General features: G+C 49.0%; 1 protein-coding gene across 1 annotated transcript in view; it reads right to left on the minus strand.

Moving 5' to 3' along the window:
- Positions 1–24,448, minus strand: part of LOC140125856 (uncharacterized) — a 67,726-nt gene that overhangs the window by 38,668 nt on the left and 4,610 nt on the right. The window contains exon 2 of the mRNA XM_072144731.1: positions 3,930–5,566. Coding sequence (XP_072000832.1) covers positions 3,930–5,566 — 1,637 coding nt within the window. The remainder of the gene's footprint in view (positions 1–3,929; positions 5,567–24,448) is intronic.

Below are 24,448 nucleotides of genomic sequence, written 5' to 3' on the forward strand. Positions count from 1 at the left end.
AGTAAATTTTGGTTACTTGGACTCAAATAAGTCAGGGACTGGATATTGCCTTTTGCAGAGTCTTGGGTGCGAGGCGGCAGTCTCAAGAGGGGCCGATGGACTCCTGGCTTCCTCCCCCAGTATCTGGAGTTTGGTCTCAGGTGTTTGAAAAGTGGAGGTTTTGTTTCGTGGCGACTTAAAAATTCCGGGTCAAGAGCCTAAATATTCTGGGCTTAGTCCCTTAGTCTCTGTAGTCTCTTTATGGGGGGTTTCCGGTGATGGTGCAGAAGGCGGCTAATAAAGCAAATGGCTCCTTCTTCAGGCGGTCCATGAAAGGGTATGGATTGGGCAGGGTTATTGGGGCCTGCCCCGTGGTTTTATAAGCTTTGGGGGCACCTGGAGGGGCCTCTTTCCTTCTGTCCTCAGGACCGAGCGGCGAGAAGTCTCCCACCCACCATACCATGAAATTTTCGTTTCCAGGTGGTTTTTTCCTGTCATTCCGGTTTCTGGCTGTTTTTTCCGTCTTCCTTACAGTTGTCACAGCATTGGTGGATTTTTCACATGCCAGAAGGCGAGATGAAGGCGCCCACATGACATCTGACGCCATTCGGGTGAAAGGTTTTTGCTTAGAGGAAGTGAAGGGGTTTTGTTCCAATTATTTTTTGCATTTCATTCTATTTGTTATTTAATTAATTCTCAAAAATTAAACGCTGTGCCCCCCCCCCCCCACATACCCTCAACAAGAAGCACGGTGTAGTGTCCATTGATGGTTGGTTTTGTTTTGCGGGGACTTAAAAATTCTGGGTCAAGAGCCTAAATATTCTGGCCTTAGATTACATGTCCCTGCAGTTACCGCTAAAGTCCCTTAATCCTAAATCCCACTTTGGACACGGCACGCACTTGCACTTGCTTTTCTGATTGATAATAGGTTAGAGGCCAAGATCTGGCTGTGGTGTGAGCTCCTGAGGTCTCTGGAGACAGCCTGGGGCAGGGCCACCCTGAGTGGGGAGGTTCTCCAGGAAAGGCCCAGGCTCTAAGGCAGTGATGGGCAACCTTTTGAGCTTGGTGTGTCAAAATTCGCCAAAAAACCGAGCATAACTCGGGTGGTGTGTCACCTTGACAAAAAAACATAATTTTGTGATATTTATAGTTTAAATAACAAATATGTATAATTATTTAACTTCTAGGGTACTTTAACCCTAGGTTGTGTGATTGATCCTACCATGTACTATAGTATGGCAGTATATGGGGATTTTCCACATCATCTATTTATTACAATGTGCTGGACAATCTCTCAGCCTCCCGGCTACTGCACCGGGCCGTGTAGGAGCCGAGGATGAAACTTAACTCTCCAGCGGCCGCGTGTCACTGAAAATGGCTATGCGTGTCAGCACTGACACGAGTGTCATAGGTTGTCCATCACTTGTCTAAGGCCTAATCTGAGAGAAAACTCCCAGACACCAAAACCTGTGGATTCAAATCCAAAGTTCCCCAGATTGTGAGTAACTCCAGTGCAGAGTGCGGGCGACTCCAGTGCAGGACGATGTATCGGGTGTTTATGTGGTAAAGCAGTAAGTACCTGTATGGTGAAGCCACCTACCTGTGTGATTGTGCAGCACAACGCTGGGTAACTAGTAATGAGCAGGGTGCAGGAGCAGAGGCGGCCTCCATCACCGGCCTCAGCTGTGCCCTCTACCCCTACATCATACAGGCACAGGGGGACATCTCTGGAGCGGTAGGACCATCCTGGAGAACCTGCAGCCGCCGGTCCTGATCCGCTCTGAGAGAACCAAGTCAGGAAGCCGAGGGAACAATGACCACACAAGGAGTGGTCACTGGCAGGAAAGTGGGACCCAGTTCCCAAACATGGACATTGTACCCCCGAGTAATGACCGCCGCAACCAGAGCTCACCAGAGGCCAGAAGCCAGCAGAGCGCCATTACCTACCGTAACCCACCTGTAACACCTCCCAATCCAGCGGCCGAGCACCGGATCTCCACCGCGCTGACCAGATTCCAGGACTGGTGAAAACTCCGGAGAAGCTGAGAAACATCATGGAAGATCTTGAACCCTGTACCAGAGACAGTAGATGGGGCTGTCAAATGCAACATCCCCCACCGGGTCCTAGCCTTTTCTTGGGGCTTGGAGGCAGCCGGTGTCCAGAATACCAGAGTGGCTGACGGTTGTGGCCTAGGACACGCTGATGTCACGGTGCTTGGTATGGGGACCGGAGGGCTGTCCTACAGCCTGGCAGCTCTCCAGCAGGTGGTGTGTGCAAGAAATATGGAGGGAGAGGCTGATGTACTGGTTCTCCCTGAGGAAACCCCTGAGGTGTCTGTAATATATGTCCCTGGGTAATGGATTGTGAAGCCTGTGGTGGTAACAGCCGTATACAGGGATCAGACAGAGGCAACGTTGTGCAAAATAACTCACGGTTCTTTATTGGAACAACTGCAGGCAACGGGCCAAAACAATCTCAGAACAGATGTCGGATTGTTGGAGATTCCAGATTACTGGAGTTGTCATGGAGAGTGATCCTCAGGACTAGATTCACCAGCCTGGTAGTAGATACAGGCTGGGATGAGGCTATGTCCAGATGTGGATTCTGCAGCCCTTGTCCTGGGTTTTGCTGGGTGTCTGTGCTAGAGGTGCACCGACACTCTCTCTTCCTCTCAGTGTGTGTTCTGGAAGATGTGCTTAGGGGCCTAAGAGCTGCTCCTGTGGTGAGAGCATGTGCTCAGAAGCAAGGCTCAGGCCTAAGACCTCTTGCTCCTCCCTGTCTAGGGGTTTTGTTAACTCCTGGTCATGTGGTGGCTCACTCTCCAATCACACTCCAGTTCACATAAAGATATCCAATTGGATGAAATATCAGAGATCTCTTAACCCTTGCCTGTACAGGCTGCTGATGCCTAACAATGACTGTATTATCCCTAAGGGGAGAAGTTACAGAAGTGCAGGGAAATGAGATTTACATCAAAATATTCCTCATTCCTATCAGGTCGGAGCAGAGGCACCGGGTCTCCACTGATCCCAGCAGTAGGGATTGTTAAAGGGGGCTAACATCAGGCAGGCGGCTGGGGAGATAAGTTTTTAAAAAAGAAAGTTGTACTCGTCTCCTCCGTCGCTCCCGGGGGTCCCGTGCCGCCGTCTCCCTGTAAACAAATAGGAGCACGGAAGCTCCGCTGAGTTCGGCTTCCGATACAGCACTGGGAATAGGGATGGGTGGGTGTGGACGGCTGGAAGACGAACTAACCGGAGCTTCTGTGCCCTTATTTGTTTATCGGGAGATGGCGGCACGGGACCCCGGGAGCGACAGAGGAGGGGAGTACTTTTTTATTTTTTTAATTCGTACAACCCCTTATGTGGGGAGCCCTAGACCTGTGTAGGACCTCATTCACACATCAGTTTGTGAGGTCACACGTCAGTAGAGGATGGAAATAGCGGAGTAGGGGCAGAACTTTCCGTCATCCCGGATCTTGTGTCGTCTCATCTCCTGGTTTTATCTCATAACAACTGGTGCATAAAACTGACCACTTACTGATGTGTGAATAGGGAGCCCCTGGAGGAAGCCCCTACAATCACATTCTTTTAGTTCTCCCTCTTGCTCCTCCCCCTGATATATTTATAGAACCATTATATACATGTAGCACAGCATGAAGCGGCTCGGAGAACCTGGTGGTGAAGGTGTGTAAAGGTATGATGTGGTCACACAGCTCATAGAAGGACAACTCCCCCCCCTCATAATCCACATAGATCCTGACCCGATCACTGGAGATCTGGTGAGGCAACCGGATGTTATTACTGTCATGTCTCACTACATGCTGATTATTACATGCCCGTCCTCCAAATAAAGCCCAGGACTTGTAATCATCTCCAATGTGTGACTGACGGCCCCTCCTGTCTATACTGGGGTAACACACCCCCACCCTCCACACCTCTGCCCCACTGACCTCCACATCCCAGTAATGTCGCCCGGAGGTAATGTCACTGCTGCTCATCACCTGATAATCCTGGAATCTCTCCGCGGTGTCTGGACGTTTTTGATTTATATCAGTCTCAGTGGCCGATTTCAGGTCGTCTGATATAAGGAGATTATTAGCGGCCGTGTCTATATCCAGTGATATGTCTGCAGGATCCTGCACATAGAAGGTCACATTTATACCTCGTATTATATCCGATAATGTGCGTGAAAAACAGGAGATCAGATCTGACCCCCAATTTCTTCCATCATCCTCTCCATCATCTCCCCCGGTGCCCTCTTCACCTCCATCATCTCCCACTGTGCCCTCTTCACCTCCATCATCTCCCCCTGTGTCCTCATCTCCTCCATCATGTCCCCCTGTGTCCCCATCTCCTCCATCATCTCCCCCTGTGTCCTCATCTCCATCATCTCCCCCTCTGTCCTCATCACCTCCATCATCTGCCCCTGTGTCCTCATCACCTCTCTCCTCATGTTCCTCTGGTTCCTGTAACACAGTCAGTGGATCAGTCATGTTACACATCTCCTCAATGTCCTGCATCTTCCTGGACAGCTCTTCCTTCTCTCTTTCCAGTTTTTGGATCACATCCGTCAGTGACCGAGACTCCTTCTGCCTCTGCCTGGAGATCTCACTCAGTATCTTCTTCTCCAAGTCGTCCAGTTGTCTCCTGAGGTCTATAAACAGGGCAGTGACTCTTTGCTCTTCTCCAGATGCTTTGTCTTGAGCTTTTCTCCTGTGCTCCTTCAGACTCTGGACTCTCTTGTGGGTCTTAAGTCTCTTAGTTGTCAGTTCCTGCAGAACTTCTCTCAGTTTATTCTTCTTCTTCTCAGAGGCCTCTTCCAGTGTCTCTACCTGATGACCTCGGTGCTCTCCGGCCAGACTGCAGGACACACAGATACAATTCCCGTCCTCCATGCAGTAATACTTCAGGAGCTCCTTATGGATGGGACATTTCCTGTTCTCCAGGGAGGTGCTGGGATCTATGAGGACGTGTGCAGGTCCCTTGTTGTGGACTCTCAGATGTTCCTCACACAGAGAAGCCTCACACAGGAGACAGGATTTCACAGCAGGTACAGGAGAGTGGATGCAGTAAGAGCAGAAGATCTTGGTCTCCTCCTGGGGTGGATGTGTAGACCTGAAGTTCTCCACCACATTACACAGAGTGATGTTCCTCTGCAGTTCCGACCGCTCCAGAAACTCTGCTCTGCATTCAGGACAGGAATAACCTCCAGACCCGTCCTGTGTAGTCAGGACCTGATCAATACAGACCTGGCAGAAGTTGTGTCCACATCTCAGGGTTACAGGATCTGTATAGAGGTCCAGACAGATGGAGCACGTCAGCTCCTGTCCCAGAGCAGCAGATGCCATCACTGACAGCAGAAGAAGAAATGAAGGTAAAGTTCTGTACACGTTGGAGACCAGTGGGTGTGACTCACAGTTACCGGGCGAGGACTGACTGACAACAATCAGAAGCAGATCATGTGAACTGTGTTTAGAGTCATAAATGTAGACTGGGCTGTAAGGATACATCCAAATTAGCAAGAGGTACAGCCCCTCCTCTGAAATTCCTTTTAGCCCGGCCAGTATGCTTGGGGATGAGATTCTCCCTACAGGGTTTTCCATAGTTTACCTGGATGAAATCGTTGTGTTCAGCCGGATTTGGAAGAATCATCTGACCCACCTGTGATATCCCAGACCCCTAAAGGGTATACAAGGTCAATTCATTGTTTTTATAGACACTTCCTGAACGCTCACATTCTAGGAGGTGCAGGAAGTGAGAGAGAATTATCCACGCAACCTTTGGTATGGCACAACACTCGCTCACAACCCTGAACGGCTGAAAGTCTCCTATCACTAGTCTCAGTGAAACAGAGATTTATCAGAACAGTTGTCGTTTCATATAAGCCCAGTCTGTAACAGGATTATATCATATCAGGAGTCTACCCCAGGGTAGTATGTATATAACTAAGACATAGATGTAGGGATTTGTAGATCAAAATTTATATGCATGCATGTGAATAAATAGGGGAGATTCTGCATTTTCTAAGAGACTGATGTGTCTTAGTGTGTTCTCTCGTCCCAGTACCGAGGAGCCATGAAAGGGTTAATATGAAAGTCACCTTGCAACTGAAGGATTGTTTTGAGTCCTAGATAAAAAAATCTCTATAATTTGGCTTCCCTAGAATGGACATTTGACCATTGAGGTGACCTCCGTAGGAGTCAAGGCGGCCAGTGACCAGAACTGACAATGAGTGCTCGGGATAAGTCTACTTCATGGTCTGCCTTGACTGTCACTTCTGTTTCACTGGCTGAAAGGACTGGGTAAGGTTATCTCCTTGTGTGATGTTATGTACTTTGCCCTTAAATGTCCATATATAACAGTATGCTCACTATAATTGTGGCAAATAACCAATTGTAAGGTGACGGACAATCAGTCTGTGATATAAGCTGAAGCTGTGAGACGGGACAGAGTAACCCTTAGATGACCACAGTGCTAGAGTGGGAGATATTCTGTTGTGATTTTCAGATTATCATAGTGCCTATAGTACTGTTTGACTGGTGCCAATAGGGTTGTCCATAGAGGTATAGAGCTCAAATTGTGCACGTGCAGTGGAGACCCTTCCTGGCCAGGTGTGCCTTCCGCTACCTTAACGGAGTCTGAACAACCTTGTGGATGACTGTAAGAATTAGTCGTAACTTGCTAAAGAGTCAGTAAGAGAGTTGGCTTGGTTAAGAGTCAGTAAGAGAGTTGGCTTGGTTAAGAGTCAGTAAGAGAGTTGACTTGGTAATGAGTCCTCTGTGGAAGTCTGGTATCTAGTTTCTTTGGAGGTGGTAAATCAAGGTGTTGGCATTCCCTGTGTATGTGGGGACAGTTTGGCAGTGTTGCAGTTGTAGACATTTATGATGGGCAGTGAACAGAGTAAATTGGAAAAATGGAAAAGTGCAAAGTTGTCATAATGGAACATAAGGGCTGGTAGCATTGTGGTGAAAAGAAAAGTAGTTGTGAAGGTTTGGATGTGTCAGACGATCTCTTGAATGTACAAGTGAGAAAACTTGATCAGATTTGCAAACAGACACTTAGAGCCTCTGGCTTTGACGGACAGACCTGGACAGAGTGACAGGAATCCTTCAGAGTACCTATTGAAGAAAGAGGGCGGGCGATAAGGGACATTTAAAGGTTTTGGTTTGAAGAGTATTTGAGAAAAAAATATATTATATTTTCCTCCCTGGAAAATGGAAAAAAATATGGTGCCTAGGATCCAGACCAGCACCCTCTTAGACTCCACCGCTGTAGCTGGTGATTAGAGAAGATGACACACCCTACCAATCTTCAGCGGCCAGTTTATTTTCTCAAGTTCCTGAAATTAATTGCCTATGACTCTACTGTGTTGGCGTCCATAAAGGCTGGTTGAGGATAATAGTTGTAGAAAACAACAGTTTTTTGTTGTAGTTTAGCAGCTGAGCACCCTTGGAGAATCTTGATAGATGTCTGGAATAAAAGCCGGCAAAGGTGAATTTTTTCACTAATTCCAGATATCTGCTGAGATAATTCTTGGAGTGGGAAGTTGTTTGTTTTATTGTGTTCCAGTTAAAACCTAATTGATCCTGACGATTACAGAAAAATTACTATAAAAAAGTTTTGCAATGTCCTAGTACCTGCTTTTTGGAGTTTAAAGGGTAAACGAGGGAGAGCGAGGGGGGATGAATCTGTGTTTTGTTATCTTGTAGCTCACAGGCTGGTAACCTTGAAAATGTTTACAAAAGGTTAGGGGCGCAACGCTGCATCCGGTGTTTTAGCTGACAGCCTTAAAGGATTCTGCTTGTGATGCAGGAATGCAGTGTGCCTTGTATGCCATGTCCCCCTGTGTACTCCACGAACAGACTAAGCAAGGACAAGCCCCCAACTCTATGACAGATCCTTTGACATTTGTTTCCTTTTTGACTAAACACCTCACTGGCAGCCATCTCAGAGAGTGCCACATGCTTCACTATTATTGATTTGGCAAATGTCTTACTCTCTCTTCTCTCATGAAGATTGCCAGAACCTATTTTCCTTTACCAGTTTAGTATTCCAGTACATCTGGTGCAGATTCCCACAAGGGGCTTATTAAAACTCCCCTAGCCAGTACTCCACAGCCCTACAGGGAGTAGACAGGCAGACTAGCCCCTTACTGGATGATGTTCTTTTACAGTATGCGGATGACCTACTGTTTTTGTGCCTCCATTTTTCAGGTTTGCCAGGATGCATTTATTGATCTTATGTGTTTTCTGTTACAGAAGGGTTGCAAAGTTTCCGGAGACAAGTTCCAGTACTGCCAGGAGATGGTGGTCTCCCTAGCCCACAGGCAAATACCTGACAGAGGAAAGAAAGCTGGCAGTCCAGAATGTGCCCCTGCCCCGAGGCCCTAAGCCTCTTCACATGCTTCTAGGACTGGCCAGCTCCTGCAGCCTGGGATAAGGTCTCCTGCCTCCAGCCTGATGCTGCCCCTTTATTGCCTTCCCCCCATTTGCCCTTTATCATGAGGCAATTGATGCATTCCACAGCCTTCAGCTGACAAATCCTGTCTGCCCCGGCATTGGGCACAATGGACCAAAACTTTTATTTTATCTTCCACGCCACAGGTGTCTTAGTCCAGGAACGCGGTGGCCTCCCCAGTGGCCCACTATTAAGCCCGGTTAGACTCAGTCATGAGGGGAGCCCCTCATGTGTCAGTAGCTGCCGCCAGCAATCTTCTCAGCAAGGCCAGATCCTAGATCACTCAGTTACTGTGCAAACCCTACATGACTTGCACAGTGTCCTCACCCAAATACAGCCCAAGCATCTGAGCAATGGCCAGACAGCTCAGACTCCAGTGTGCACTCGTGATGCCCCGTCACACGGATAAGGTGCACAGCTCTGAATCCTTCATTCTATCGCCAGTCTTACAGGACTCAGAGGGGGGGGGGAGAAGGCGGCTTAACCCAAATGTTGTGTTTTTTTCTCGCAGATGGCTCCAGGTCTGCAGTAGGAGACAGAGGGTTCTACACTGGATATACAGTGGTCAGTGGCGCACATGAGGTAGTACAAGCAGAGCCACTCCGTCCACAAAGGTCAGCGCAGGAGGTGAAGTGACGGCACTCAGGGAAGTGCTACAGCTGGTGGAAGGTAAAAGGGCAAACATCTATACTCAAGGTATAGTTCTGGGGTCTAAACACGACTATGAACCCATATGGAAGGCTAGAGATTTCCTCACCTCTGCAGGGACCCCCTTTAAGCATGGCACGCTGGTTATAGAGCTCATGGATGCTCTCTTACTTCCACAAGAGGTGGGGATAGTAAAACTAAAAGTACACTCAAGTTGGTAACTCCACAAGCCAAGGGCAAGTATGTGGCTGACAGGATGGCGAAGGCAGCTGCACAGATGGAACCCAGAGACTGTCCTGAAGTCTCAGCAGTGAGTTCTGAGCTAAAACGTTTGATCCACAGGTGTTCCAGTACCTGGTGGCCCGAGAGTCATCAGAAGGAAGTGTGGTGCAAAGCTGGAGCCCAGATGCTGATGGGACCTGGATGCTGGGAGAGAGGGTGTGCCTTCCCAGAGCCCTGCACCCGACAGTAAGTCAAGAAGCCCACGGACACACACACACATATCCAAAATGGCCATGCTAGCGCTCATAAACCGCCAGTGCTTTGCCCCCGGCGTTACTACCCCTGTCACTAGACTAGTGAATGCCTGTACAGTCTGTGCCCGCCACAATCCGGGTAAGGTGGTAAAGACCCCACAGAAGCTGAGACCCAAGCTGCTGTATCCCTTCCAAAGACTGCAGATGGATTTTATCCAGCTACCATGAAGTGGTACGTAGGAATACGTGCCTGTGTGCATTGATCTCTTTCCAGGGTGGCCAGAAGCTTTTCCCATGACCAAGGCTTCTGCCAGAGCTGCAGCCAAGAAGGTGGTGAGATTTCTCTGCAGGTTTGGACCCCCAGAGACCATAGAGTCCCCGGTCACAGAACCCATTCCACTGGACAGGTGAAGACTGAAATCTTGTTCCTCCTGGGTGTAGATCAGGCCCTGCACACCCATTACCATCCCCAAGCTAGTGGTGGGGTTGAGAGACTAAACGGCACTCGTAAGTTAGAGAACCAAAAGGCCATGGAAGTGCAACATCCCCCACCGGGGCCTAGCCTTTTCTTGGGGCCTGGGGACAGCCGGGGCCCGCAGTACCTGAGTGGCTGGCGGTTACGGCCTAGGCACGCTAGTGTCACGGTGCTTGGTATGGGGAACCGGAGGGCTGTCCTACAGCCTGGCAGGTCTCCAGCAGGGTGGTGTTGGCAAGATATGATGAGAGAGAGGCTGTTATAGCGGTTCTCCCTGAGGCAACCCTTTGGGGTCTGGAGTATGAGTCCCTGTGTGGTGGATAGGGTGCCCGTGATGGTGACAGCCGTAGTAGCAGGGACCAGTTGGAGGCAGACGGAGGCAGACAAAAATAACTTACAGTTCTTTATTGGAACTGACAGGAGCAGTAGCAATGTGCCTTGACAAATGGTAGAATGCTGGAGATGCAGTTGGAGGCAGCCACAGGAGCAGATCACCAGCCTGGATGCAAAGGGCAGGCTGGGAGATAGCTGTGTCCTAGTAGGATGCTTCAGCTTGTCCTGGGTTTCTTCAGATATCACCCTTGAAGGTAGGATGATAACTAGAGATGAGCGAACATACTCGTCCGAGCTTGATGCTGGTTGGAGCATTAGCGTACTCGAAACTGCTCGTTGCTCGGACGAATACTTCGCCCGCTCGAGAAAATGGCAGCTCCCGCCGTTTTGCTTTTTGGCGGCCAGAAACAGAGCCAATCACAAGCCAGGAGACTCTGCACTCCACCCAGCATGACGTGGTACCCTTACACGTCGATAGCAGTGGTTGGCTGGCCAGATCAGGTGACCCTGGAATAGACTAGCCGCTGCCCGCCCTGCTCGGATCATTCTGTGTCTGGATGCCGCTAGGGAGAGAGCTGCTGCTGGTCAGGGAAAGCGTTAGGCTGTTCTATTAGAATAGTGTTAGGCAGGAGTGATTCTACAAGAACCCAACAGCCCTTCTTAGGGCTACAATAACGTTATACTTTTTTTTTTTTGTTTGCTTGTGGCTGGGCTTGCTGGCACTAGTAGTGCAGCTAGTACCATATTGTGAGGAATTTGCAGGGGGACTTGCTACCGTTGTGTTTAGCTCTTAGTGACACACATATCCACCTCAAACACCAAAGTGAGAAAATTTATTAGGGGTTTGATTTCAATTAGGCACAGTCTGACATTTACTTTTTATTTTACGTTTATTTTTTCATAACTCAGTGTCATCTCATCTGGCATAGTAGTGTGCTTTCATACTTGGCTAGAAAATAGCCATAGGAGAATCCAAACGGCTTACTTACGCCTACAGTAGCGTTATATATATTTGATTTCTGGTTGATCTGCTGGTGGCTGTCCTTGCTGCAGTGCATCTACTAGCAAATTGTGAGGAATTTGGAGTGAGACACTCCCTAGGTTCATGTCTGAAGTTACTGGGACTCGTGGTAGAGCACTGTTGAGGCCAGAACAGTGCGAACAGGTGATGTCGTGGATTGCCGACAATGCTTCGAGCAATTTGTCCACCAGTCAGCCTTCCACGCAGTCCACCCATGTCACCGAAATCGGCACTCCTCCAGCTCCTGCACCTCAGCCTCCTCCCCCCCAGTCTGCCCCCTCCCAGGAAAATTTGGCATTTGAACTGGCATACTCTGAGGAACTGTTTTCTGGACCCTTCTCACAGTCACAAACCACTTGTCCGGTTGCTGCTGAGCAATTTTCCGATGCCCAGGTTTTCCACCAGTCGCAGTCTGTGGGTGATGATGACCTTCTTGACGTAGTGGAAGAAGTGTGTAAAGAGGTGTCCGACGATGAGGAGACACGGTTGTCAGACAGTGGTGAAGTTGTTGTCAGGGCAGGAAGTCCGAGGGGGGAGCAGACTGAGGGATCGGAGGATGATGAGGTGACAGGGGAAATATAGTGCAACCCACCCGCACGCCCAAGCCCTTAATGTCCACATCTCCAGATTGCTTAGCCTGGAGATGCTGCCCTATAGGCTAGTAGAGACCGAGGCCTTTCGCAACCTCATGGCGGCGGCCGCCCCTCGGTATTTGGTCCCCAGCCGCCACTACTTTTCCCAATGTGCCGTCCCAGCCCTGCACCAGCACGTGTCAGACAACATCATCCGTGCCCTGACCAACGCCGTTTCTGACAAGGTCCACCTGACCACGGACACGTGGACGAGTGTTAACTTGGTGGAGGCTGGGACCGAGTCTGACCCTGCGGCTGCTCATATACTGCCGACGCCGAGGATTGCGGGGCCTACCTCGGTCCAGGTCTTTCAGGCCTACTATGCCTCCTCCTCCTCCCACCCCTCCTCCACCTCCTCCTCCGAACTACCATCCGTGGGCATGGCGCCATCAGTCGCTAGCTCTAGGCACAGCAGCAGTGCCGTCGCTAAGCGACAGCAGGCGGTGCTCAAACTGCTGAGCCTAGGTGATAAAAGGCACACCGCCCAAGAGCTATTACAGGGCATCATGGCGCAGACTGATCTGTGGCTGGCACCGCTGAACCTGAAGCCAGGCATGGTTGTGTGTGACAACGGCCGTAACCTGGTGGCGGCTCTGCAACTCGGCAGACTGACATATGTGCCATGCCTGGCCCATGTGTTAAATCTGATAGTTCAGCGTTTCCTCAAGACATACCCCAATCTGTCTGATTTGCTCACGAAGGTGCGCCGCATCTGTGCGCATTTCAGGAAGTCCAGCACAGATGCTGCCACTCTCAGGGCAGCGCAGCGCCGCCTCCAACTGCCCGCTCACCGACTGTTGTGCGACGTGCCCACGAGGTGGAATTCAACATTAACCATGTTATCCAGAGTTTACCAGCAGCGCAGAGTGATTGTAGACTGCCAGATGTCAACTTCCACCAGAACTGGTAGTCAGGTCAGTCAGCTTCCTCAAGTCTACAATGAGGAGTGGACGTGGATGTCTGATATCTGTCAGGTGCTGAGTAACTTTGAGGAGTCAACACAGATGGTCAGTGGCGATGCCGCCATCATCAGCCTCACCATCCCGCTGCTTGGCCTGTTGAAAAACTCTCTGATCAGCATGAAGTCGGAAGCTTTGCGCTCGTCACAAGAGACGGGGGAAGAAGATTCCCTTGTTGATAGCCAAAGCACCCTTAGGTCTGTTTCTCAGCGCATATCGGAGGAGGTGGAGGAGGATGAGGAGGAAGAGGAGGAGAATGTTGGCGAGACACAAGAGGGGACCATTGTTGAGTCCTTCACTGTTCAGCGTGTATGGGCAGAAGAAGAGGAGTTGGAGGAGTTGGAGGAGGAGGAAATGGACAGTCAGGCCAGTGAGGGGAGTGAATTCTTGCGCGTTGGTACTCTGGCGCATATGGCAGATTTCATGCTAAGCTGCCTATCCCGTGACCCTCGCGTTCAAAGAATTTATTCCAGCACCGATTACTGGGTGTTCACTCTCCTGGACCCACGGTACAAGCAAAATCTTTCCACTCTCATCCCTGGAGAGGAAAGGAGTGTGAGAATGCATGAATACCAGCAGGCCCTGGTTCACAAGCTGAAACAGTATTTCCCTTCTGACAGTGCTAGCGGCAGAGGGCGTAGTTCTGCGGGACAAGTAGCGAGGGAGAGTAGGCGAGCAGGCAGCTTGTCCAGCACTGGCAAGGGTACGCTTTACAAGGCTTTTGCCAGCTTTATGTCACCCCAGCAAGACACTGTCACCTGTCCCCAGTCTCGGCAGAGTAGGACTGATCTTTACAGAAAGATGGTGAGGGAGTACGTAGCTGACCATACCATCGTCCTAAATGATCACACAGCTCCCTACAACTACTGGGTTTCAAAGCTGGACATGTGGCACGAACTGGCGCTGTACGCCTTGGAGGTTCTTGCCTGCCCTGCCGCTAGCGTCTTGTCCGAGCGGGTTTTCAGTGCAGCTGGTGGCATCATCACCGATAAGCGTACACGCCTGTCGACTGACAGCGCTGACAGGCTGACGCTTATTAAGATGAATAAAGCCTGGATTTCTCATAATTTCCAATCTCCACCAGGTGAAGGAAGCTCAACCTGAATAATTTATCCACTCCTCCTCCTCCTCATTTTCCTCCTTCTCCTCCTCTTTGTACACTAAAGCAGAGGAAACTGGCTATTTTTTGACAGGGCCCACTGGCTCTAGCTATAGTACTTTATGCATTTAATTTTTCTGGAGGGCCACCTACCCGGTCCCCTGTTTTAAACAATTTTTGGGAGTGCCACATACAGGCACTCAATCTATTCAATTTTTCTGGAGGGCCACCTACCTGCTCCTCTGGTTTGAAAACTTTTTTGGACTGCCACATACAGGCACTCAATCTATTTCATTTTTCTGGAGGGCTACCTACCTGCTCCTCTGGTTTGAAAACTTTTTTGGACTGCCACATACAGGCACTCAATCTATTCCATTTTTCTGGAGGGCCACCTACCTGCTCCTCTGGTTTGAAAACTTTTTTGGACTGCCACATACAGGCACTATCCAAATTAAATTGTCTCCATAGCAGCCTCCACACGTTGTCTCCATTGCTACCTCCAAAAGTCGTCCATATAGCTGCCTCCATACATCGTCCCCTTATCAAACGAGGTGTGTCAGGCAGAAATTTGGGTTGTTTTCATGGATTCCACATCAAAGTTGTTAACTTTGTCGCCACCCTGCTGTGTTATCCACAAAATATACTGGCAAACTTTTATCATTTACCAATATTATTTCAGCGCTTCTTGCGCATCTGTTTACATTCCCCTCACCCGCCATATCCTAAACTTATAAGAACGCTACTACACTTGATCTTATACAAAAGGTTCTTAGAAGTGCTGTTTGGGGAGTAGCCTAGAGACAGGGGCTTGGATTGGCGAAAGCTCGCCTGGCAGCGGAGCGCCAGCTCCATGCTCATCATGCGCTTCTTGCGCATCTGTTTACATTCCCCTAACCCGCCATATCCCAAACTTATAAGAACGCTACTACACTTAACTTGGTGCAGGCTGGGACCGAGTCTGGTGCAGGCTGGGACCCCTGGGGCTGGTCATATACTGCCGACGCAGAGGATTGCGGGGCCTACCTCGGTCCAGGTCTCAAAGGCCTAGTATACCTCCTCCTCCTCCTCCCACCCCTCCTCCACCTCCTCCTCCTCCGAATTACCATCCGTGGCCATGGCGCCATCAGTCGGTAGCTCTAGGCACAGCAGCGGTGCCGTCGCTAAGCGACAGCAGGCGGTGCTCAAACTGCTGAGCCTAGGCGATAAAAGGCACACCGCCCAAGAGCTATTACAGGGCATTCCACATCAAACTTGTTAACTTTGTCGCCACCCTGCTGTGTAATCCACAAAATATACTGGCAAACTTTTATCATTTACCGATATTATTTCAGCGCTTCTTGCGCATCTGTTTACATTCCCCTCACCCGCCATAACCCAAACTTATAAGAACGCTACTACACTTGATCTTATACAAAAGGTACTTAGAAGTGCTGTTTGGGGAGTAGCCTAGAGACAGGGGCTTGGATTGGCGAAAGCTCGCCTGGCAGCGGAGCGCCAGCTCCATCCCAAGATCCAACTAACATAGTTTTAACTGCAGCACCTTTAATCTACTACTAGTTCACTGCCTCCATACATGGTCCCCTTATCAAACGAGCTGTGTCAGGCAGAATTTTGGGTTGTTTTCATGGCTTCCATGTTAACTTTGTCGCCACCCTGCTGTGTAATCCACAAAATATACTGGCAAACTTTTATCATGTACCGATATTATTTGAGCGCTTCTTGCTCACCTCCTTTGGTTCCTCTCTGCCACCCATTGGTTTGAAGCCTGAGTCCATTTAGGGTATGTCGTCATGCCACTCCCTAGCCTGCTGCCGCTGCCTCTGCATGCCGTCCCCTATAGTGTCAGGGTCAATTATTGGATGTTTTAGATGCTATCTAGCCTCATTCGATCACTCTGTCATGGCCATGCTGTTGCCCATAATTTTGGCATAATGGTGCATTTCAGCAGCCTCAGAGGCATCCATGCATGCTGCCCCTGCTGTTTCCTGTCCATTTCCGTGGTGTTTCCATCCTTTTCTGAGGTTCCCAGGTGTTTGGCCAAGCTTCCCTGTGCAGAGCCTTGGTCCCCTTGAAAAATGCTCGAGTCTCCCATTGACTTCAATGGGGCTCGTTATTCGAGACGAGCACTCGAGCATCGGGAAAAGTTCGTCTCGAATAACGAGTACCCGAGCATTTTAGTGCTCGCTCATCTCTAATGATAACCCTTTCCTCTCACTGACTAGCTCACTACACTCTTCAGGCAGGGAGCTGAGCTCTCCTGCTCTGGTCTGGTGTGCTGGCTGCACTGACTCTTCTGAGTCTGTTCTGGTCTGTCTGACTGAGCTTGTCTCAGCTAACTGAACTCTAGAAGTTTTCTGACCAGGGGTTTTGTTACTCCCACTGGTCAGGTGCTGGTTACTCCTCCAATTGCATCCCAGCTTACAGATACAAGGTATAACACATGTGATTGGATGACACATATTACATCACATAAAACATCACATACCACTGCAGTGCTCATCTGTGTTATGTAGTGACATGCTGTGGGGCTGATCAGACCCTACACAGGCTGCAAGCTACATGGTGGGACGTATTCGCAACAACCCCTCTGCCTTGCATCGGCAGGGGTGTTGCATACCCCCGGGGCAGTTGAAAGAGCCGCCCTCGGCTCGACTACGGACTGATTGGGGCGCAGAGGACCAACCGCTGGCCAGCAGCGGGGAACCTTTGGGGGGTCCGTGCAAGTGATGGCCGGTAGTGGTAGATTACAAAAGGGCACTTCTGTGAAGTGCAGGCTACTTGATCTGTAGGGACAAGCCGCCCATGGTCCTGGAGACAGGCACCTGGGTTGGTGTCGGACTAAGACAAAGACACGTGTGTGTGAAGTACGACAGTTGGTCGCTGACACCGTTAAACCAAACTGTACAGTTGGAAAGGTGTGGTGTCATGTACTGTAATCCACTCCTTGCACCAAGGCCTGTATATTTGTTTTATAAACACTTCTTCCCTGGCGACAAATATATAGTGTAGATATGCATTACATTGGCATATGTGACACAATAAGACATTATACAATGTACAAGTACCTACCGACTGACATTCTTACCCCCGTGTGAGTGATTTCCAGGTGCTACATCTTTAACACCCCCGGTCCCCTAAGGACCCGCAGTTTACAGACTACCCCCACTTACGAATCTTCAGTTTGAGGCATAAGATAGCGGTCAGGGTTTACATATAAACAGTCCGACACAGCCACACTACAATCTGAAAGGCCTATAAAAGGTTAGTGCAAACTACTGGCATAACATTCACAGTGTGCAAACATTTTGGTAAACTCTCATTGGCATAGGAGCCCAATGGGTACACATCTGGAAGTTACAAACATTACTGAGGTAGGCTACTCAAGGCAGCAGAATATGAAAATGTCTCTTTACCTGAAAAGGAAAATGCATAGGAAAATGCAGGCAAAATGTCCATACCTAAAAGGAAGGCATTAAGTGCAATACAAGTCTGCAATTGAGTTGGCAAAGTCCATCTTCTGGATACAGCCCTTGAGGTGGGAAAAGTGCAATAAATGAAGAAAGGGTCTCCTCTATGTAGAGGGACAGAGTCCTTTGTAGGAATCTCTGCTGTGGCAGAGGAAGGGGTGCTACCATAGCACATAACAGTGGGCAGTTCAAGGCATGTCTCTTGACTGAGATAAATAAATGTGGGAAAGTCTCAGGAAAGTTTCTGGCTCTATGGGTTAGGGGCGCTCAGACCAATTAGCAACAATGAAGAAATAATCACAATATTTACACAGTACCTGGTAAGGCTTTCAGCCCATCAGGGGTTAATCAGCATCTTCTTTGGTACTTCGGTGTCAGAAAAGCGTACCTGCCTCCTCCGTCTGTGTGACACCAGTTGGTACTCTTGCAGGTACGCAGGAGCTTTACCTTTCGTCTCCCTTTGGGACCTCCGAAGTTGCGGCTAGGAGAAGATAACAACTTCCTCATTGTCCTCCTCTGAGTCGGGCGCTGGAGTCGGAGTCTCAGCTGCCTCTGAGGCTGCAGGGGTTGCAGATTCTAAAACTGGATCATCCTCCACGGGTAGCAGTATTGGAGACTGCGGTGGGGGTGATGGTCTCTCTGGGGTACCTCTTACTGGAGTGGAAACAACAACACAGAGTTGAGGCACAGTCACAAGTTCTAAGAAACTGGGGGTAGGTGAACACAATGAGGTCTGTATGTTGGGGGTCGAGGTGAGAGGTGTGGACATAGGGGCAAAAGGACGAAGACATCTCTTCAGCTGGTTCCTATGTACCCGGAGTAGTAGATGGTCTCCTCTTGAAATCTCGTAGACTTCAGGGGAGAGACTGTCCCTAACTAGGTATGGCTCACGCTCCCAACGCCCATCTAGCTTACTGGTGGGATGGTTGTTGCGCAGCCACACTCGATCTCCTGGGGAAAAAGGCTCAGCACAGGCATTACGATCGAAGTCGCTTTTTTGTTTCTCTCGGGCCTCTTCCAACCGCAGATCCACAACTTCTCTGGCATCCGCCAGGCGCCTCTGGTGTTCGTGAACCCAGTCAGTCTGGGGGAGTAAAGACTGGGAATCAGGGGACTCCATGTCCCAGGTCATATCCACCACATCCCAAAGATGCTCTATTGGATTGAGATCTGGTGACTGTGGAGGCCATTTGTGTCCAGTGACCTCATTGTCATGTTCAAGAAACCAGTCTGAGATGATTCCAGCTTTATGACATGGCGCATTATCCTGCTGAAAGTAGCCATCAGATGTTACAGGGGACATTGTGCTCATAAAGGGATGGACATGGTCAGCAACAATACTCAGGTAGGCTGTGGCGTTGCAACAATGCTCAATTGGTACCAAGGGGCCCAAAGAGTGCCAAGAAAATATTCCCCACACCATGACACCACCACCACCAGCCTGACCCGCTGATTCAAGGCAGGATGGATCCATGCTTTCATGTTGTTGACGCCAAATTCTGACCCTACCATCCGAATGTCGCAGCAGAAATCGAGACTCATCAGACCAGGAAACGTTTTTCCAATCTGCTACTGTCCAATTTCGATGAGCTTGTGCAAATTGTAGTCTCAGTTTCCTGTTCTTAGCTGAAAGGAGTGGCACCTGGTGTGGTCTTCTGCTGCTGTAGCCCATCTGCCTCAAAGTTGGACATACTGTGCGTTCAGAGATGCTCTTCTGCCTACCTTGGTTGTAACGGGTGATGATTTGAGTCACTGTTGCCTTTCTATCAGCTCGAACCAGTCTGCCCATTCTCCTCTGACCTCTGGCATCAACAAGGCATTTCCGCCCACAGAACTGCTGCTCACTGGATGTTTTTTCTTTTTCGGACCATTCTCTGTAAACCCTAGAGATGGTTGTGCGTGAAAATCCCAGTAGATCAGCAGTGTCTGAAATACTCAGACCAGCCCTTCTGGCACCAACAACCATGCCACGTTCAAAGGCCACAAATCACCTTTCTTCCCCATACTGATGCTCGGGAGAACTGCAGGAGATTGTCCTGACCATGTCTACATGCCTAAATGCACTGCCGCCATGTGATTGGCTGATTAGAAATTAAGTGTTAACGAGCAGTTGGACAGGTGTACCTAATAAAGTGGCCGGTGAGTGTAGTTTCATTATATACTTGTATCCCTCATCATTTAGCCATCCAATCCATAGAATATCATCTGGATAAGTACAGTTTATTTCCTAAATCTCAAATTTCATTTATTCTAAATGTGTTGTCATTTTTGTTAACTAACAATTATTTCTCCTTTGATCATGAATTTTTCTTTACAGAAACAAGTTTGCCCTATGGGCTCTAGGTTTTCACCGTCTTTGGCAAATTTATTTATGTCATGGTTCGAAGAATATTATGTTTTTACTGATAATAATCCTTTTTCCCATTGCATTGAATATTATGGTCGTTTCATAGACGATTGCCTCATAATTTGGTCGGGTGAGACAGATAACATATTTACCTTCATGGAATATCTGAATACTAATGAATACAACATACGTTTCACTTATACTTTTTCTCCCACCACCATCTCTTTTTTGGACTTGTGTTTAACAGCTGACACACAAAATCACAAAGTAAACTCCGATTTATATCGGAAACCTACCTCAGGCAACACCCTTTTATATGCCACCAGTTGTCATACCCCCCACGTACTTAGAAACTTGCCGAAAGAAGAGTTCATCCGGGCCAAACGCATCTGCACACAGGAGGATCGATATCAACTTACATCTGCCTCAATATCCCAACGACTAGCTGAAAGAGGTTACAATAGATCCCACATTAAACCAACAGAAGACCAGAACCCAGTTACTATATAAAGATCGTTCTTCTGTTACAGCTAGAAAAACCAATCAAACCGACAATGCCACTAACCAGGTCACCTTCACAACAGATTTTACATGTCAATATAATCAAGTGACACAGATTATCAAAAAACATCTTCCTATTTTGTTTCAGGACCCCATCCTGTTCGACATACTTAAAACCGGCTGCTAGAAATTCAGCCACACTAGGTGACATGCTTTCTCCCAATTTATTTAGTTCTGCACATTTACAAGAAACCTGGCTTACCAGTATAGGCAGTTACAAATGTGCTTCTGCTCGCTGTTCTACATGCAAATTTATACAAAAAACTAACAGTCTCCTCTGTTTCCACTCATACCAATTACAAAATTAAAACTTTCATTAATTGCAACAGCACTTACGTGGTGTACTCCATTGTATGCACTATATGTTCTTTACAATACATTGGCAGCACTAAACGTGCTCTTAAATATAGAATTGCGGAACATATATCAGGAGCACGCATCACATCGATTTCTTCTCATAATATGTTTCATACACGTAACATCTCATCTGTCTCTAGACACTGTTAAGACATTCATAATGGTGACACTTCATGTTCTACACCTGTAGAAAGAGTTGGCCGCCCCAAAAGAGGCGGAGACTGGGTTAAAGCCCTCCGCAACAGAGAGGCTTATTGGATACTTACCATGAAAACCAGAAGCCCTCACGGTCTAAATCTTAAAAATGATTTGATGTATTTGTATTTACATTATTCCTGACATTCCATATTGTGTTTTTGCCTTTTTTTTCTTCTACCAATCACTATTGGATGTAATCAATGACGTGTATGCCTCCTACTTCCGTTTCCCTATATGTCCACCATTGTTACATTTAAATTTAGACTATGATTAAGAGCATGTTATAGCTCCGTTTTTTTCTATCTTGGTACCTTTTTTAAACTTTCATAACAGATGAAATAAACGTGAAGTTTTATTCTACTATTGCCTGAATTTATGCCTGCCTGGTTGCTGGATTCCAACGTTTCCCTTTGCTGTATCTGCTCCTGACTCGGCTCAGTATATCCGTGCACCGGCGCCTTCAACTCGTGGCTATAGGGTGAGCTGAGAACAATTTTCTCTTTATGTCTTTGAAAGGCAGATTGTAGTCTGGATATCCCAACACCAGAGGCTCAGTCAACCGTTGCTTTAGCATCTGGAAGGCAGCTTCTCGTTCTGCTGTCCATTCGATGGATGCTCGGGAACGTTGGCCCTCTTTCGGCAGGCCCCTTAGAAGTTCTTGCAGGGGAGCCACCAGCTGGGCAAACTTCGGGATAAAACGCCTGTAATAACTGGCAAATCCCAGGAAGCTTTTGATGTCACGTACGGTTGATGGGGTAGGCCAGTCGTGGACAGCTGCAATCTTCTCTGGATCCGGCTCAATTCCATGAGCGCTCACCACATGTACCAGGTACTTGATGCTAGGTTGTAGCAGGTGGCACTTGGATGGCTTGACCTTCAACCCATGTTGGGTCAGGATTTGGAAGACTTCAGCCAGATGGTGGAAGTGGTCTTGATAGGTCTTGGAGTAGATGATGATGTCTTCCAAGTATAGCAGGACGATCTCGAAGTTTCGATGACCCAAACATCTCTCCACCAGCCGTTGAAATGTGCCTGGGGCGTTGCATAGCCCGAACGGCATGTTGTTGAACTCAAACAGGCCCATTGGGGTGGTGAAAGCCGTCTTCTCTCTGTCTTCAGGTGCCATGGCCACTTGCCAGTAGCCACTGGTCAGATCCAGGGTAGAGAAGTAGGCAGCTGACCCCAGGGCTGCAAGGGATTCTTCGATTCGAGGAAGTGGATAGGCATCCTTGTGGGTGATATTGTTGATCTTCCTATGGTCAACACAGAATCGAAGGGTTCCATCCTTCTTTTTCACAAGGATCAGCGGAGAAGCCCATGGGCTGTGACTCTCCCGGATAACGTTGGCTGTCTTCATCTCTTGTACCAGCTTTTTCACCTCTTGGTAGCGGGCTGGAGGTATGGGCCGGTATCGCTCTTTGATAGGAGGATGAGAGCCAGTAGGGATGGTATGTTGAATCAGGGTAGTCTGCCCAAAATCCAGTGGGTGTTTGCTGAAGGCCTGGTGGTGCTTCATAACGACATCCAGGACACCTTGTACTTGGTCTGCAGGAGTAAAATTGTCGTCTCCAATATTGAGCTCAAGCCACCAGGATTGTTCGGCAGGCTCACCCTCAGCACTTTGCTTCACTTCCAACTGTTGGGAAGCAGACAGAGCGGTTTCCACTAAGTCTTCAGGATGGACGCTGAAGAGAGTGGCCACGGCTTGGTATGTTCTCAGATCTACTGGGGAGTCTCCCACATTTAATAGTCGAATGGGTACTTTTCCTCGGGATACAGTGACTAGGCTCCTGGCGGCTAGAATGGGTAGGTCTTCATCAGCTGGTAGAGGTTCTACCATCGCCTGGTAGTCTTGACCTTGGACGCCCATGCAGGCTCGGCACAATACTAATGTCTCAGTCCCAGGTAGAGGGCGGACAGGTTGGGGATCTTTGATCCGGGCTCTGCAGATTTCTCCATTAGGGCCAGCAAACTTCTGTTGCGCCGCTAGAACCTACATTGTCTCCTGAATTACCTTCCGGGAACAGTTGGGCACTGTTGGCAGAGAGTCGTGGAGAGCCTTCAGCACTTCATGGTAGCAGTTGCGGAGGACATTGGTACCCAGTACCAGGGAGAAATTACCGTTTTCGGGCACTCGTGTCACCACTACGCCCTGTCTGTTAACTCAGTGTCTCCAATGATTAGTGTGGGCTCCCAGTAGCCGCGGATGGGTACGGGTTTTCCGTTCGTAGCAATAATGTTCAAGTAAGCCTTGGGAGGCTGCGTTAAGGATGCTCCTCCTTGGCATCTCTCGAAGGTAGCACTCCGGAGGGTGGTCACTTGGGAGCTGGTATCAATTAAGGCCGGTAGGGTAACTCCGTTGATGGTTACATGAACCATGGGGCGAGTCCCCACGAACCTGGGCATTCAGTTGGCATCTCGGGGACTTACAGGTTCTTCCCTTGGGGGTCGTCCCTTAGCTCCATTTAACTGACGACATCCATCCTCTTTATGCCCGTATTTACAGCAGTAGCTGCACCGCTGGCGGGGTTCCTTCTGACTCCAGGTGCTTAACGACTTCGCTTCCCTTGGCCGCTATTTGGCCGGGGAGTCACGAGGGGTAGCTGACCGTACTCTGGAGTTTTCTTTCTCATAGTGGAGACAGTCACTTCCAATTGGGTCAAGCGATCGAGTATTTTATGCAGGGTGTCCGCCAGATTACGGACCTGCCCTGCTAAGCCAGCAGCTTCCATAGTCGCAGGAGTAGGTGATGTCGGCTGCGTTGGATAGCAAGCTAGAGCAGATTCCTCCATTTCCACGGATTCAGGCTCTTTCTGCGGTCCAGTAGGCGGTCGGTCCCCTAATATGTCAATGGCAATTTGCTTAAAACTCAAGAAAAGAGGCCTGTGCATGTTGAGAAGAGATGATCTTTAGTTGACACCTTTGATTTCTATCAACAAGTCCATTAATGAATTGTTCCCTCAGGGTTTGATCAGAGGTTTCAGCGTCCTTGGGATCAAGATGGGTTATGGCCTTCCATGTCTCCTGTAGGGAGAGGGCAAAGTCTCGGAGGGACTCTTGGGGCTTCTGTCTTTTCCTGAAGAATTGCTGCTTCAGTACAGGCAGTACACTTGTCAAAGGTGCTGCGCAGCCTATCAAGAATTTGAACCACATTCTGGCGCTGTTCTCGGGGCCAAGACTTGACTTCCTGGAGAGTGGGTCCTTTCAACTGCCCGGTTAGGATGCCCAATTTCTGTTCCTCTGTGAGTGGGTACAGGGCGACGGTGGCCAACAACTTGTCTCTGAATTCAGGGAGAGTGTGTAATTCTCCCTCGTAGTGGGGTAACCAGGGGGCCCCCAGATAGTATGGCATAGTCAGAGGCATAACGGTGAGAGTCCCGGGGACACTGGCTGTAGCAGGGCTGAAGGGACTCTCTGGCGGGCTTAACAAGCTCCGGTA

The sequence above is a fragment of the Engystomops pustulosus genome, chromosome 4 (assembly GCF_040894005.1).
Source record: "Engystomops pustulosus chromosome 4, aEngPut4.maternal, whole genome shotgun sequence".
Lineage (NCBI taxonomy): Eukaryota > Metazoa > Chordata > Amphibia > Anura > Leptodactylidae > Engystomops > Engystomops pustulosus.